Raw genomic sequence first — 17873 nt, forward strand, 5'->3', positions numbered from 1 at the left:
GCTTAAAGCACGTCTTTTCCTGTTATTCTACAAAAGGGGGGACGGTGGCACTTCTCGGAACTCTTGAAATACGGCCCCTTGAGTACTCGATGACGCTTCATTTAGAACGTTGACAAACCAGCGGAGGATAGCACTGAAGAGCTGATTGTCTGGATTCTGAGTAACTCCTACACACACGTTGACGTCATAAACCATAACAATATATCTTGCTTTATTGAATTCCTTCCAGCTCCGAACCAGAGGCTAAGTCATGCCAAGGAGAGGACGCGGGAGAGGGACGGCCCGAGGGCCTGAGTTGGGTAGGTCTCTTTCTCACACCCCACTAATGCGGCTTTGTCGAAAAATCGGATTGCAAAGAAAATTTAATTTGTGGATTCTCTGTCCCATTTTGAGCTGAAATGTCTAACTCAGAAGTATTACACGGCAAGAAGAACAGGAGCTGAATCTTTCTGGCATTTGGTTTTTCCAGAGATGTCAATGCTGTCTTAACATCTCTCTGTTCTTTCATTTCTGGCCCTCTGGGAACTGTCAGTCAGTGGTTCTGGGAAAAAAATGGCTCCTCAGCCTGCCTGGTGTATCGCCAGGTGTCCCGACCCGGCCCTCTGTCACCCTCTTCAGAGGACAGCACAAGGGGCCGAGCTGCTGGCTCCCTTGGGAACGTGGCGGTGGCCGGCGGCACCAAGGAGAGACGGACTCAGAGCAGTTCTTCATTTCCACAGGGAGCTCCACTTTGTCTCTTTCCTATTATTGTTCCCTACTCCCTTAGAATTTTTGAAAGTGAGGAAATCTGTGGCGAAACTTTCTCTCAAAAGGAAGGAAAACGCTCAGTGGTTATCCTGACCTTCCTCAACGGGGCCTCCACTCTCTGTGAAATGAGGGGCCCCGGAGGATGCAAACATCTGGAGAGCTTCACAGGACAGATTCCAGTTCAACCTCTTCCTTTAGTGAGGAAATTAAGGAACAGGGATGTGAGGTCACATCCCCAAGGTCACAGAGCAAGTCAGAGGCACAGTTAGAACTAGGATAATTCCAGAGGTGGACAGGACCCAGACGGCGAGGGGGTGGTACCACCAACCGGGTGAGCCGACCATGGCAAGCAGCGTGCAAGGGCCTGCCCTCCAAGCTGGCAGCGGCCACCACCTCAGGCCTCCTTGTGCCCTTGGGCTCCCTCTCTCCCAGGGAACCTTCCACACTGGTGGGGGTGGAGGAGAAGTCAGCTGGGCGCGGGAGGAATTTTGTTTTGATACTTGATGCCCTTTGACCCTCGGTCTCCTCACCTGTGCAATGGGAACAATGACGGTTAAGTGCCCGTCCCATGGGTGGCGTCAGGATCCAGAGGGAAGAAGCGCGTCAGGGCTCAAAAACTGTTACCTGTTGTTATTATGCACTGACGGGAGTCCTTTATTGTCCTTTAAGCATGGCTTACTGTATTTCTATAAGGTTTGTGTTACAAGAGGGAAGAAAAGAACAAAAGGACCAGAAGGAAGACAAGCTAAGCAAAGCTAAAATCGAGCTAAGAGGAAGGCACGCTGAGCCCTCCGGGGGCAGCTCCGGGGACGAGCTGCTCTGGCTGGGTTCTGAAGGGTGAGCGGGAGTTTGCACTGAGCTGCACAGGGCGACCCAGGACTTGGCGGGCCTAGGGGGGACTAGCAGGAGTGTGGGAGACCCCGGGCAGGGTGGGGGTCTCTGGGAGGAAATGATGAGGGAGACACGGGGCAGAAGGGACAGGCAAGGCTCGAATGCCAGGACTCCTGGAGAGCGGCTAGCGGGAGGTGACACAATCTGGTCGTACGCGTTCTGGCCTCCATTCCCCTGGCCACTCGAGGTGATCTCTGTGCTTCCAGCACTTTTCCCCAAACAGACTCGGTATTGCAAGGCATTCTATGCGAGGTGGATTTTACCACCAGCCACGGGGAGACAGAGAGCAGGGTCGATCCCACATGCCACAGGTAAAACTTCGTAAAAAGCCCCTTCACACATCTCCGTTCTTTCCCCGAAGTTCCTCCCAGGCAGGTGCCGCATTTTCTCTCCCGTGTCTCTCTCTTTCACCCACCACGGCCTCTAAAACCCCCTCTGTTACTCTGAATTATCCGACTCTGGCTCCAGACATTCTTCTGGGTCCAAACAAAACGGAGGATGACAGTTGTGAATGAATCAGGTCAGTGTCACGACACGAGAAGGCTATGCATGTGAAGGGAAAACGGCACACACGCGCATGCACGGACATGGACACACACACACCCACACACAAGTTTTCAGTCACTGAAATGAAGGTTTTGTTGCAAGCCCAGTTGTTTCTTTGCTAGCCATTTCCCTCTGACTGAAATAAACACGGCAGATAATATAATTGGCCTATTTGCTTCAACCCTTAAGTACCGAGTGTCAGACAAATTCCAAAGAAACCCAGATGGACTTCACATGGCCCGGAGAGACACATAAGCAAGTTCCGTCTTCCAGGAGACCACATGCTTCCTCGCTCCCTTCCCGCTGGGGTCAGATTCTGCTCTGCCCAAATGAGTCAGACCGTGTGTCCCCTGTCCATCGCTTCTACTTGCCCTTGGGGGCAAGGCAGGGGTGGAATTCCAACTGATTAACTCAAAGAACCCAAAATAGAAGGGAAGGGTGTGGCTCTGAGATGTCAGTAACCAGTTACTAAGCTTCTCCTCTAAGTTCTGATTTCTGGATTCTTCCTCCTTAGCAGTTGCCCCCATTCAGGATTGGGGTGGAAGAGATCCAGACCACAGATACATAAAAAGAAGCAGACAGACAAACCTGGATAAAGAGACCACAATAGGGCCAAGTAAATAACAGTCAACATTAATTTTTTCTTTTGACTATGGAAGGTCTCCTTGGCTGTGGTCACACAAGCATCGCCAGCTTTGGAAAACTATACACCAATATTTCGAAAGCCAACCAGATGTTGGGCCAATTTCCAATGTATTTCCAGTTCTGATTCTGTGTCAGTTGAGATCCAAAATGATGTTTTGCCAGCTCTCTGCATGGCCAGAGCCTCCTTTCACTAAGTACCTTTCAACCTTTCTCAAACTTCTCATCGGTGTTCCAGTAACTTCTCAGCAAAACAAAAAGCCCAAGATATCTCTTGGGTAAACAGTGATAAATGGAGGAAGCATGAGCGGAAGGGAGCGGGGGAACCTTTAAGAATACAAAAGCTGTAAAACTCACCCCCCTCCCTTGGGCCAGAGCTCTGCAGACTTGACAAAGGAGAGGAGGATGCATTTTCTATTACAGATAGGAACCAGAATTCATTATGTGGCCCAACTGAATCACGATGAGCGCCTTCCTCCAACCAGTCAACCCTTTCCACTGTGCGATATTCATTTCGGTGCAGCCTCTAATCTATTATGATTTACTGGAAGGCCTGAGCTAACATTTGGTTTTTATTAACATTGCTTTTATGTTAAAATTGTCTTATGATAAAAAAAATCTATCAGAAAGAGACTGTTTCATTAGGGGCCCTGCTTGGAGGGTACTGATCTGGAAAGAGAGGCTGAAGGTTCAGTGCAGCTAACCGCCTGCTGCCCAACCAAAAACCAACCAGCCAAACCCACCACAAACCCCCACCAAATGCAGACCTTGTGCCCAGAGGCCAGGACTGGAGCATAAACTAGGCGGCAGCTCCCTGGCTATGCAGCCTCCCTTGGGGGCCCCCCAAGCTCCTGGGCCTCAGGGTACCAAACTCGAACTATCCAGTTTCCTCTCCAAACCGGCTCCGTGGCCCACGCTCACCAGTTCCGGAAATGCCATCACCAGCTGCACAGTGGCGGAAGTCAGGGACAGGGGCATCACCCAGATTCCTGCCTTGCAGCCCCCTCCCATCCAACTCAGGCAGATCTCCTGCCTCAGCCTGCTCCTCTCCTTGTCTCTCATCTTAGTAGAATGGCCCCACAGTTGCCCAAGTATCCTTTTACTCAACCCCCACCTCCAATCCATCAGCTCATCCTGGCTTTAGCTCCAGAAAATATCATAAAACCTTCCAGTTTTCTCCATCGTTACAGCCAACACACTAACTCAGTCCACATTCTCCCTTGCCTGGACCATTGCAGCAGCTTCCTAACAAGCCTCCCAGCTTTCCCTCTTGCAACTCTCCCCCGCTTCCGTTAATCTACTTTCCAGTAGCCAGACTGTTCTTTCAAAAATTTCCATCTGATCACGTCACTCTTCTACTTAAAAATGCTTTAGGGGCTTCCCATGGCACTTGGAATAAAATCTAAATTCCTTTTCGTGACCTTCCAGGACCTTCACAGTCTGGTCCCTGCCCACCTGGTCAGCCTCACTTTGGCCTGCTTTCAGAAAGCTCCTCGAACCTGTAAGCTCTTTCCTACCTCAGGGCATTTGCACCGGGTGTTCTCACTGCCCGGAGCACTCTTGCCCCAGATCTTTGCAGAGCTGACTCCTTCTCACTCTTCAGACCTCAGCCCTGATGTTCACTCCTTAGAGAAGCCTTCCCTGGCCACCCTCGCTGGTAAGCCTTCCCTCACCACCACTGGTTTACTGTTTGTCACTCCACAGTCAGAATTTATCTTTTTGTTCACTTGAGTGAGGCTCGTCAGACTTCTTCCAGTGCCTACAACACTGCCTCGCATGGAGTAAGTGCTCAGCAGATACCCGTCAAATGACAAGAATGCCTTTCAGTGTCACTTCCTCAACACTGTCCATACTGCCCACATCTCTCCATCTCGCCCCTCTTCTGGCTAAACCGTTGTGAGCCTGTTCCAAGGGGCGCAGAGAGGACCAGCCCAGCTCCAGGCTGAACCGCCCTTCAGCAGTGCCCATGCAGCCCGGAGGATGCAGTTCCCAGTTGCTGCCCACCCCCTCCCTGCAGACCGGCTCCAGCTGCCCAGCTCTCAGGCATCCGCCCTGCTGCCCAAAGAATGGACGGCGATCCTATGGACGTCGCACAGGTTCTGAGGTCCCCTGCGCTCTGCACTCTGCCAGTTAGCGTTTCAACCTTCTGGCCACTTCTTCCCTGGCCCCCTGAACCCTCCGGCCGAGTGAGCTTGGGAAGTCTGCGCTGACTCCCGCAGGCAGGGTCCATGCCCGTCACCAGGCCCGTCGGCCTCCATGGTGCCTTAGCTTCCTTCTAGGTTTTTCCTACCAGACGGCAGATGCTCTCTTGGGGGATGGCCTCGGTCGGCCTGGAGCGCACTGCTGGCATGCAGCTGGTGCCCCTGCATTTATTTAATACCTCCAGGAGTAAATTCACCATCATCTACCTGATCTACACGGTCTTTTGGAATCAAAGGAGATTTTAGACCAAACAAACGGTCACGTACAAAAGAAGGCAAACGCACGTAAGCTACATAGACGACATGACACTTTCCTGCTTGAGCGCCTTCAGAGCTCCCCCTGCATCAGAATACAGTCAAAGCTCCTGACCCCCATGGGTTCCCGCTCGCTGGCCATGCTGCCTCCCCTCCCACCATTCTCGCCTCGAACCCTCCACAGCAGCCACATTCGCCTCTGTGAAAGTATTTGTTTGGTTCACCACTGTATTCTCAATATTAATCACAGTGCCTGGCATCTAACAAGGGCGTCAGAAACATTTGTTAGAATGTGAATAAATAACTAAACGAACAGCATTACAGGAAATGGAAGAAGGATTTAAATTCCCTCGAATATACAGTTCCACTCCTTTCAGAAGAAATCCCCAAGAAAGAGAGGTAGGCTCCTTCGGCAGGACCTCAGGACGGTGGGCACTCTGGGCTGCAGCAGTGGACGAAGGAGGCAGGGCAGCGTGCGTGTGCAAACCACGACTTCTGCACTCCCCAGTGCAGGTCGAGGTTCCAGGAAGGAAACCTGTCGGGAAAGCCAGCCACCTGAAAGACAAGGAGTTCACCCATGGGCCCCTTGGCCCTCAGGAGCCTGGCAGGCAACTCCACCCCCTAGGCAGTACATTCCATGCTGACGCCCTGAGCACAGGCTACCAAGAAGAGAGCGGCCTAGGGGAGCGGCCACACGACCAAGAGGCAATTGGTCAGCACACTGTGGCTGGGTGCTGACTGGGCACTAAGCTGGGTACTGCAGGGGCCACCAGGAGAGGCTGGGGGCTGACCAGGCGCTAAGCTGGGTATTGCAGGGGCACCGGGAGAGGCTGGGGGCTGACCACGCACTAAGCTGGGTAGTGCACGGGCACTGGGAGAGGCTGGGGGCTGAACACTCACTAAGCTGGGTATTGCACGGGCACCGGGAGAGACATGGTCTCCACCTTTAGAGACTGGACAGTCCAGAATGGGAGAGAAAATAGAGAAAGAAAAAGAGGAATAAAAAAGTGTCATGGGAACTTCATGGAAATTAAAAACAGCTGCTCTTCAAAAGACATTGTTAAGCAAATGAAAAGATAAGCCATAGATTGGAAGGAAATCTCTGCTAAACTCATCTGATAAAGCATCTGTATCAGGACTTGTATCGAGAATATATAAAGAGCTCTCAAAACTCAGCAACAAGAAAACGGGCAATCCATTAAAAAATGGGCAAAGGATTTGAAATGATATTTCACCAAAGAAGATATGGAGATAGCAGATGAAGCACTTAAAAAGATACTCAGTATCATTAGTTATTAGGGAAATAGAAATTAAAATCACAGTAAGACACCACTACATGCCTATTAGAACAGCTAAAATTAAAAAGGCGGCCATACCAACTACTGGCAAGGCTGTGAAGACACGAACTCTTGCACACTGGTGTGGGATGTAAACTATACAGCCACTTTGGAAAGCAGGTTGGCAGTTTTTCTTAAAAACAAACAAACTTACACACCTATCATATGATTCAGTCATCCCATTGCTCAGTACTTACTCAAGAGAAAAGGAAATATATGTCCAAAAAAGACTTGTACATAAATGTTCGTGGTAGCTTTATTTTTAATGGCCAAAACAACCCCAATGTCCATTAAGAAATGAATGGATACACCAATTGTGGTACATTCATACAATGGAATACTATTCAACAATAAGAAGAAATGAACTACTGATACACACAACAACATGGATGATCTCAATATAATTATGCAGATTGAAAGAAAACATACCAAAAAAAGAATATATATTGCATGCTTTTATTTATGTAAAATTCTAGAAAATGGAAATAGCTATAGTGACAGGGAGCAGTTCAGTGTTGCTTGGGGAGAGGGGAGGAAGAGAGGGGTGAGAGAGGGGCAGGAGGAAGTTTTTGGGTTGACGGATCTGTACGCTGTCTTGATTGTAGTGATGGTTTCATGGGTGTACACATATGTCATTAAATTGTGCAGCATAGGAGAATGACCCTGAGAGAGAGGAAACAAAGGTGGTGAGCCCAGTGATTGCTCCAGCTCACTGTCTGTAAAGAGTTTCCAGGCCTCAGCATGGAGAGAAAAAACCCAAACCAAGCCCACGGTCTCTCTGAGATGAGAAGAGAGAGGCTGAGTGGCTAGAATTGACAGGAGAGAGTATTAGAGGGGAAGGAGTTGCAGAGAGAGCTGCAGAGGGTCCCTTTTGAGGCTTCAGCTAAGTTCTGCTCTGTGCATGCATGTGAGGGAAAGGGAAAGACCCACAGGATGGAACTGATGGAACCATCCCTGGGGCTCACACAGGGCTGAGGAGAGTTCACGTTCCCAATGGCAGTGCAGAAAGACCGCCTAACCACGGCTCATCCAGTAGAGTCCTCGGAAGCGGATTGCCTCGGCAGCAGGGCCAAGTGGGCCTGAGACTGAAGGCTGTTCTGGACTAGCACCCACAAAGCTCAAAAGTAAGCCTCGAAAAGGATCAAACTGATTTCGAGTAACTTAACCATGTTCCAGGAAAAAGCCCAAAAATACGGAAAGGAAAAAAAATTCAGCATCCAACAATGTAAAATTTACAGTAACCATCAACCAATCAAAAATTACCAGGAATGCAAAAAAAAAAAAAAAAAAGGAAAACATGATCCAAAAACAACCAGAAGAAAAATCAATGATAGAAACATAGCTAGAAATTATACAGATGAGAAAACAGACAAGAAGAAATCAGAAGGAAAATTATAAAATATTTTAAATAAAAGTAAAACCACACATATCGAAATTTATTGCATGCAGCTAAAGCAGTGCTTAGAGGAAAATTTACAATATTAAATTCTTATTTTATAAAAGAATAAAACTTTAAAACTCAGTGACTGGTATGGGGAGGGTATGACTGAAAAGGAAGAGCATGAGGCAATTTTTTTGGTTGCTGGAACTGTAACACATCTTGATTAAGGTGGTGTTAACACAAATCCATACATGTGCTAAAATTCATAGAACTACATACAAAAAGAGTTAATTTTACTGAATGTTAACTAAAAAGAAAAATAAGCTGATTAGCTCAAAAAAAAATCAATGATCTAAACTTCTGTCTTAAGAAACTATAAAAAGAACAGTAACGAATCTGAAGCAGCTAAAGATAAATGAAGATAAGAACAGAAATTAATGAAATATAAATCAGAAAAACAATGCAGGAAAATCAAGGAAGCCAACAGAAAGTTCTTTGACAGGATCAATAAAATTAATATGAAATAGGGGCTGGCCCCATTGCCGAGTGGTTAAGTTTGCGCACTCCGCTGCAGGTGGCCCAGTGTTTCGTTGGTTTGAATCCTGGGCATGGACATGGCACTGCTCATTAAACCACGCTGAGGCAGCGTCCCACATGCCACAACCAGAAGGACCCACAACTAAGAATATACAACTAGGTACTGGGGGGCTTTGGGGAGAAAAAGGAAAAAAATAAAATCTTTAAAAAAAAAAATTAATATGAAATAGATAAATCTTTAGCTACACTAATCAGGAAAAAAACCCGAAGACCTAAATTATCAATACCATGAATTAGAAAGGGACATCACTACAGATCCTATAGACATTAGAAAAGATAATAAAGGAATATAAGAAACAAGTTTATGCCAATAAATTCAGCACTTCAGATGAAATGACTAATTCCTTGGAAAAAACAAGCTACAAAGCCCACTCAGGAAAAAACAGACAAGCTTCAATAGCCCTATATCTACTGAAGAAATCGAGTAGTCAAAACCCTTCCCTCAAAGAAAGCTCCAGGCCCAGATGGCTTCACTGGTGAATTCTATCAAACAGTTGAGGAAGAAATAACACCTGTTCTACAAAAACTCCTCCAGAAAATTCAGGAGAACGGGATACTTCCCAATTCATGCCATGAGGTGAACATAACTCTGAGAGCAAATAAGAGAATTACAAAGAAGATCACAGATTAATATCACTCATGAATGCAGATGCAAAAATCCTTGACAGAACTTTAGCAAATCAAATCGAGCCATGTATGAAATGTGCCTGCCACATTAGGTGGTACTAACTGAGAGTGACTGCCACCTGCAGAGATGAGAGAGAAAATCCTGGAGAAGATGACTTCTGAGTGGACCCTTGACAGGCAAGCAGAATTTCAATAGGTGGTGATGTTGGGGCAGAGAAAATGGCAGGAAAAAACATAAATGAATAACAAGAAGGGGGCAGACAAGCCAGGAAGAGGCAGGCATGCCAGCACCAACCAGGGTGGCTGCCAGGCTCCCAAAGACACTCCTTTCTCAGGGAACATTCCTAGAGACAGAGCTGAGCCCCCTGGGGAGCTGTGCCCTGACCTCCCAGCCATCACCGACTGTCTCAGAGTTAGGCACACCACCAAACTGGAGCAATCAGATCTCTCGTCTCAGAATGTGAAACCTGAATGGAGACAGACTCCCAGCCTGCAATCTGCTGGGGCCAAATCAGGATCCACCTTGAGGGAAGTCCCTGGAGCTGGTTGGTTCCTGCCCTGCCCTTGGCTTTCCAGCAACTTCCTGGATCCTGTGAGCTGCCCCAGGGGCCTTCCTATAGACTTTCCCTTTTAGTCAAGTTAATGAAAGGTGGTTTCTGTTGCTTGCAACCAAAAGAACTTTAAAGAGCTCAGTGGGTACCATGATAGCAACCACACGTTCATCCCTATGAAAGAGTTCTATCACTACATAAAAATGTGAACGCCTGGGCCAGAGCCCAGCGTCTATGAAGGGAAGGCAGGAGAATCAGATGGAGCTGGAATGGCAGGTGCAATGTGGACACTCAAAATGACAGGTACAGGAGGGTGGAGTTCGAGGGAAGGAAGAAGGCACCAGAGGTTCCTGAACAGGGGAGGACACGGTCCACAGAGGATGGCCTGGCAGTGCTATGGAGGACGGGTTATAAAATGGCATGTGTCCGACCCCTCGGGGAGGCTGTGATGACAGCCACCGGAAGGACGTGCCCAGATCTCACATCTCAGATGTGCTCTCACGCCTTTGTTCTCGCCCCCAGCACCTACTGAGAGCCAGGCGCTGAGCTGGACCCAGATAAACTCTGCTGATCAGACAGGCTGAAGAGGGAGAAGTGACAAACTTGATGACTAAATGCTGGGATCAAAGGAGGGAAGGAGCTAAAGGTCATGGCAGTTTCAACCTTGGTTGGCAATTTCAACTGACCCAGAAATGGCAGAAGTGTGACCAGGTCCGGGTATATTTCTGGGGGATGAGTGTAGTTTACACAGACTGTTTCAAGGTGCTGCTGAAACTCCCAGGGAGGAGTCTCCAGCATGCAATGGCCGGAGTTCAGACTGCAGGGCCAGAACGAGGAGGGAACACAAGGGGGGCCGGGCGATCCACGGGTGGGAGTCAGTCAGTCTCACAGCATTCTGTTTCCTCCCCGTAACTGAGGGCTCCTGCGTGCTGGGCACCCAGCCAGGAGCTGGACAGGATCGCAGAAGCCCTGCAGTGGACGAGACTGTGGAGGGAAGCGTCAGCAGGATTCGGAGCCTGCTAGGCTTCTCAGGCTGAGAAGTCTCAGGCTGGATCCACAGACTTGCTGTGAGCGCCATGACTCATGCATGAGAAGAGCCGTCATGGTCGGTGCCGTCTACAGTAGGAAAAGCCTGGAAATAGCCTCAGTGTCATTCAATCAGGGGATGGCAGAGTCAACGATGGCATAGACACATGATTAAAAAGAACAAGGCAGTCCTACAGGGATGGGAAATGACATGCTAATACGTGATGACGTGAGAAAAACAAGGCGCAGAACAGACAAGCAGCACCTCCATTTCTGTTTGGGGGGCAGTTGCAGAACTAAAACCACACGTGCTCGTACTTTGCTCTGCATGGATGCCTTTAAAAAGACACAAGAAGCTGGTAGCATGAACCCCCTCTGAAGAAGAGTCGGAAGAGAAAGGTGGGAAGGCAGGCTTTTTCACTATATATTCTTTTGCCACTAGTCAACTTACTGATCACAATTAATGATTTAAGAATAAAGAAATACTTCATTATGTTGAGTGCTTTTTAAATGTCTCTAGCCATACGCTGTCTTAGTAAAACCCACCTCCACCCACCTCCCAAGAAGCTTAAGAAAAACCTACGAAAACGTCACTTTGATGCAAACCTTCATCTGGGCCAAGCCCGGCTCTCGGCAGGGCCAGAAGGAATATTCTTGATTGCTTCTTCGAAGAGCTTCCGACGTGGAGGTTTCAGAACTGGCCCGTGTGAAGCCAGGTGGGGCGCAGGCCAGCGGCTGCTCCCAGTGAGGAAGTGAATGAATGAATCCTAATTGCGTCTGTCAACTCCGCGGAGGCTGACGCTGACCACTCAGCCCCAACAGGGGAAGCAGCGAACCACACCTTTCTTCAGAAAGGAAACCTACGCTTCCACACAATCCACCCAGAGTCTATTTTAGTTCTGAGCCCAGATCAAGAACATCAACTCTTATAAATAGCAAAACCAAGATTACAATTTGACTGATTTCGGTTCTGATGTTAGGAAAGAGGTCGGCTGCTAAGTCAGTTGTAAAGCGAGGGGTCGAAAGGAAACCACAGTGTGAAGACAAGTCACATTGGGTTAGTCAACAGTTGAACCCTTTTCCCCCCATGTTGCCTGACTAACCAATTCCTGTGGCTTTAGTTTGTAGAAAAGCACCTGAGAAGTTCTAACAAGGCTGAAGAGAAGTTTTGTGGGAGTCCGCCGAAACCAGAAAGGCCTCAAGGAAGGCAGCTTTCCTTTTTCCCTGCGTGGAGCAGAGGGGTGGGCTGCCCGGCAGGCGGGTGGGCGCGGCACGCAGCTCACCTTTGTTGTGAGACATGGCGTAGAGGAGGCAGAGCACGAAGAGCGCGTGGTAGTCGTCGTCCGGGCTGTCCAGGGCATGGTACACCATATCCAGGAAAGGTCTGGAAAAGAGGAGGGGTATGCCTGAGCCTCGTGGTGCACACGGTGAACACCTCACTGCTCCCACCTGCATGTGGGATGCAAGCGGCCTCTGCTCTTACAGCTCTGCCACCAGCATGCAGCAAGACCTGTGTGCCCAGTCCAGCACCAGGCATTGAGGACACAAAGACAAATGAGGCACAGGCTCTGGCCATGGGAAGCTGCTGTCTCGAGGGGAAAATGACTAGGGAACAGACCACCTTATCACTCAACGATTGGTCACCAGCTGTCCCAGACATGTGGGATAAATGATACAAAGTGCCTGCTCCTGTGGCACTCCCACGCCCGTGGGCAGAGAGCGCACAGACAGACCACATCATCACTTCCAACAGTGACAGGAGAATGGAAACAGGGTCACGTGACAGACATCAGGACCAGACAGGGCACCACCAAATCCCAACAACTTCAGAATGTGGGCCTGGAGCCAGACCACCTACGTTCAAATTCTGATTCTGTCTCCGCTGAGTGGCAAACCCGTGGGTAAGTTACCTGAAATCTGTCCATGTCCCCATCTGTAAGATGAGGATTAAACCCGTACAGGGTTATTGTGAGGATTCAGGCAAAATGATGACTAAAAAGGCATTTAACAGAGGGCCAGGCATATAGTGGAAATGCTAGTCCACGGAGCTGCTATCTGATTTCTGTATCAAATGTTCCAAGGGCACCTCTCCGGGATCTCACTTTGGCAAGTCCTGGCAGCAATGTCTTGGGCTGACTTTCCCTCACTGCTAAGAACTGATATGAGGTCTCCCACCTCTGATACTTGGTGGGTGAGATCTACAGAATGGCTGCAAGTATCACAAACTGCACACCCCAAATGCTGCCCTCCCAGGTGCAGGGCCTGGCCCGGAAAGGCTTCAGCACAAGGATAACAGAACACGCGCAGATCTGGCCTGGAGGCAGGAGGCTCTGGTCCAGTGACCATCTATGGCAGCCCCTATGGAGGTCAGGCTGAAGCCAAGAGAGCAGAGCGCCTCGATACGTCACCAAGGGCACACTTAGCCCCTGGAAGGACACACAACTGCTGTCAATATGAGTGGTCCGGAGGACTGAAATGGTGTGGCAGAGGAACAGGGAGACTATTCACTGCATAAGCTTGCACAGTGTTTTGAATTTTGGACTCCATAAAAGTACCAACGATTCAAAATATTAAATTGAGAAAAGCAAAAGAGAAAGTAGTGAAAATGTACTTGTCATAACATTTCAAATAAACACGTGACACACAGAAATTAAAGGAAGAAACTTAGAGGGGATGTTTACGTTCGGGCTCTGTTTCTCCTGAGCCCCAGATGCTCTTGGCCCCGGATTGGGCATCGCCTTTCAGATGCGTGAATAGTTTTGCCGTATGTCGATTTGGGTTTTCGTAAGGCCCCAGGGATAATACGTGCAAACTGAAGCGCAGGATAAAGTACCAAATGTTTTCTCGTAAACCAGCTGCTTGGCATTTGGATCGTATTTTCATTTGGGAATAATATGAATAACCAAACGCCCAGTGGCCGAGGGAGGGCTGGGTGGATGCACCATCTTTTATGAGATGAGGTATTAGGAAGCCATTAGCATTGTGTTTACTCAGAGTACAATAAAGCGAAAAAGATGCTTGGGATTTGACATTAGAAGAAGAAGAAGAAGAAGTAATGGGCGTGGGATAGTATAAATTATTGGGGAGGAGGAGGGTAGAATTCCCACTAAATTGGCATCTAAAGATGACTGGCAGGAAATAACCAAAACGTTAGTAACAGCTGCCTCTGAACGCTAGCACCATAGAGACTTTTTTTTCCTTCTTTATACTTTTCAAGGTTTTTTTACATTTTCTGAACGTGTACGACTTTTATAATTTTTTTAAGAAAAGAATGAGCGCTCCGAATGGCTTTTAGTTTCTTAGGCCTACGTTTATCCACGGACGCAGATGCAGCCCCTCATGGACAGTGACTCTAAGAACAGTCCGTTTTGTGCTGTGCTGTTTCTTTGGCCAAGTGGACCGATGTCAAGATGCAATTCATTTCAAGGAGAACAAACTGCCCGCTGCCCTTACCCTCAGCGCCAGGAACTGGGAGGACAAAAGTCCAAGGTGGTACTTCTGACAAGCAACAAGTCAACACCTTTGCAAGGAGAAGGCAACTCCTCCACCTGGGCCAGGTCTCCTTGGCATTTGGTCTTTGAGCTCTGGCCCAAAGTTACAGGGCGACAAGCCTGCGTGTGACCCAACTCAAGGCACCAGGATCAGCTTCCATTACAGCCACATGGTAAAAGATGCCAGTTAGTCATCGAAAGTTAAGAAACAATCTCAACCAAAGTTAAGAATACCCCTCTCTTCACTAAAATTCAGGGGGAAAAAAAAAAAAGAAGTCTCAACCCCAAGATTCAAAGATAACATTCTGGTCTGTTCACCTTTATTTGACAATACGTGGGTATTTTTTTTTTCCTGTGGCAAAGCTACCATATTACAACACTGTGTAAAATAGGTGCTCTGTCTCCATTTATTAGATCCCAAAAAACTGAACACACCATGACAGTATTCAGCGAAGAGCAGCAGCCAACATTCTAGGAAGTAGATGCATCCACATGTGCTTTAAGCAGACCCCACGGCTCATCATTTGTAGTTTCCCCAATTATTCACATTCTAACTAATGCTGTGCCAAGGGGTTATTTTCCCCTCTCTTTCTGTGTTTAGAATGATTTCCTTCATTTTCAGAGCTTCAGGAGTTACAATTTTGGTGCCAAGCACAATCGAAAAGGTCTTTGTAACTTACAACTATAGCCCACATGGCACTCCCATGTTTTTTATTTAACCACAATTAATAGTGGCTCCCTTGCGCATCTGATAAAAATTAATACTGTCTGTTAGATAGTTGAAACATTTGCCAAGCAGAGATAAACAAGATGTGGAGGAAAAAATTGGTGTGTTTCCACTTTGCACTTGAAATTGGATTAATAACGGGATGGGGTGTGTGTGTATTTCAGCCACCCCACCCTGAGGTCCAGGAGGTGAATGTCCTGGAGGCTGACAGAGAAACCAGCCTGCTGTGCATTTATTAACACCAAGGCATGATTAGGAAGTGACCGCAGGGGTCTGTGCAGGGGGCCACTTGATAAGGAAATAATGCTGAAAGGAAGAAGCTCTCCCAACAGCTCACTGCACACTTGGGGAGCGGCCTTCCCCTCAGTGCTACTCTGGAAGGGGTGGTGCTACACCAAGGTTCCAGGACATGTGGCATCTCGAAAGTGTAAGAGGATGGAGCTTCGGCAGGCCGTCACTGAAATCAACCATCGGGCAAAAAGCCGAAAGCGGACAGCAGCTTTGAGTCAAGCGGCTGAGTCACAGGGGCAGGCCCTACAGACAGTGGTGTTGGTGGCAGCAAATGAATGAGACAGGGAGATCCAAAGGCTGCTCCCAGGGGGATGCTTCCTGGGAGGACAGAGCAGTGCCAGGAGTGGTTGCAAGGCGGCCCACACCCTTTAAGATGGGACCCAGCACCGAAGTGCTTGAGGGCAGTGGCACCATGTCTGAGTCAGTCTCTTTCCAAGGGGTGAGAACTACAGTGTCGAGTGCCAGCTCTGTCCCTGTGGCCTCTCAGGAAGGGCCAGGGTGGTGGCCAGGGAGAGGCAGAGAATGGTAGGATGGCTCAGCCGAGAGGCAGAAGCCATTTGGGTGGCAGGCAGAGGCCCTGGGTTAGCCTTAGCAGCACCCGGCCAAGGCACCCACCCTCACAGCTCAGACCTTCTCACCCAGAGACTGAGCAGCGGCCTGCAGCCTGCCGGGCTGGCTCTGGGCGGCCCCCCGCAGCCCTAGCGTGAGCACAGACGCGGGCCTCCAGCGGTACCTGCTCCACTGCACGCTCTCCAAGCCCGTGGCGGCGCTCTTCTCCTCGTCCGTGGTGTTCTGCTCCTGCACGGAGGTGCTGGCCGCCAGCTCCGGGAGCTTGCTGCGCTCCATGATCACCATCTCTATCTCTGGAAACCAGTACAAAGACGGGGATGAGCCCAGACAGCTTCCCAGACCTGGATTTACAGACATACTCATGTTCGAGACGAAGCCCGAGGAAACTGCCCTGAACACGTCAAGCAAACGCTCAACAGGTGACAGGAGCACGCTGTCCTGGGAACACGCTGGGGAGAAATAAGACAGAGGCCAGAACCTCTCTTTCCTCTCATCAGGGCAATGCCAGGAAACAGGGCCCTGACTTCCACAAGAAAGCACAAATTGCCATCATTTATTTCATGATTTTTTTAAGAGGCATTTATTTTACTTTATTGATACCACACTTCCTTCCCAAAGGAGTTGAGGAGTGTAGAAGCAATGATGTGTGGTTAATAAAACATAACCGAATTCACTGAAAATATGCTGAAACTGTTTACATTTCAGAAAAGGCTTTGCCATGAGCGAAGCCTTTTGTTTTCTCTTGCCACTTATTACTTGCGGAAGGCAGAGAGAGGTTAGGGACCTTGTTTTATTTTTCCCGATTAAATAAGGGCACCTTGTAGCAAGCAACTTAAGCATGGTGCATATTTCTATTCTTCAGGAAAAGGTATGACCCAGTAAAGGAAGCATCAGAGATGGAAAGTGGTTGTGCCGTAAGGCGTGCCTGTCAGAGTTCTTTGACGCGCGGGTATGGACCTCCCAATATTTAGTTCTTGGAACCCAAAGTTCAAGTCATTTCCTCCATCTTTGGGAGACATAATGAGGGGAAAAAAGATGATGAGATGTGAACCCGTATCTCTGTTTCCAGAAAGCTGGGCGCATATCTGGGGCTGTGCCAGCTGCTGCCATTGTCTTCCCTGGGACTCACGCAGGGCCTCCCCCCAGGCCTCTGCGGCCTTTCTTGCCCCTAATGTTCGGCCTCCACATAGACCCAAGTGATTTTAAGTGGGAATTAGCTCGAGTCATCCTTCTGTTCAAAACTACCCACCGCTTTCCCAGCACGCTCGGGACAAAATCCAAACACCTTCCATGGTGTCAAGGCCTTCCACGGCCTGGCCGCCCTCCACGGCTGACCTCACCGCCTGGCCCTCTCCACCCCATGCCACTCCAGCTGTGCTCAGCTTCTTTCTCGCACTTCTTTGATCGGCCCAAGCTTGTTTCTGTCCCAGGATTTTTACACATTTGTCTCCTCTGCCTAGAATGCTCTCAGCCCAGGTTTTCCCACCCAGGCATGGCTCAATCACGTCACCCAAGGCTCAGCTCAAATGCCACCCCACCGGAGACACCCTCTTCTCGGACACCCTCTCCACTGTTTCGTTAAGGAAACTCCATACTTATTCAGATTTCCTTAGTTTTCTCCTAATATCCTGTTTCTGTTTCAGGCTCCCATCTAGGATACCATGTTATGTCTAATCACCTTGTCTCCTAGGCTCCTCTGGGCTGTGACAGTTTCTCAGACTTGCCTTGCTTTTGATGACCTCACAGTTTGAGGAGAACTGGTCAGGTATTTTGAGGAATGTCGATCAATCTGGGTTTGTCTGATATTTTTCCGATAATTAGACTGGGGTTCTGGGAGGAAGAGCACAGAGGGGAAGCGCCCTTCTCATCACGTCATATCAAGGGGACAGGCTGTCTACCTGACTTCTGACTGCTGATGTTAATCTGCATCTCTTGGTCAGCTTTCTCCCCTGGAGAGTTAACCTTTCCTCCTTTCCTTCCATGCTCTTTGGAA

The 17873-nt window shown here is 48.8% G+C and overlaps 1 protein-coding gene across 10 annotated transcripts in view; it reads right to left on the bottom strand.

Moving 5' to 3' along the window:
* Window positions 1-17873, bottom strand: part of CLEC16A (C-type lectin domain containing 16A) — a 199954-nt gene that overhangs the window by 119993 nt on the left and 62088 nt on the right. For all 10 annotated transcript variants that reach the window (XM_014849914.3, XM_014849916.3, XM_070484931.1 and 7 more), the window contains 2 exons: window positions 16044-16173; window positions 12085-12185 (listed from right to left, as the gene is read on the bottom strand). In XM_014849914.3, the coding sequence (XP_014705400.1) occupies window positions 12085-12185; window positions 16044-16173 (231 nt within the window). The remainder of the gene's footprint in view (window positions 1-12084; window positions 12186-16043; window positions 16174-17873) is intronic.

This window comes from Equus asinus, chromosome 14, assembly GCF_041296235.1.
Source record: "Equus asinus isolate D_3611 breed Donkey chromosome 14, EquAss-T2T_v2, whole genome shotgun sequence".
NCBI classification, from domain to species: Eukaryota; Metazoa; Chordata; class Mammalia; order Perissodactyla; family Equidae; genus Equus; species Equus asinus.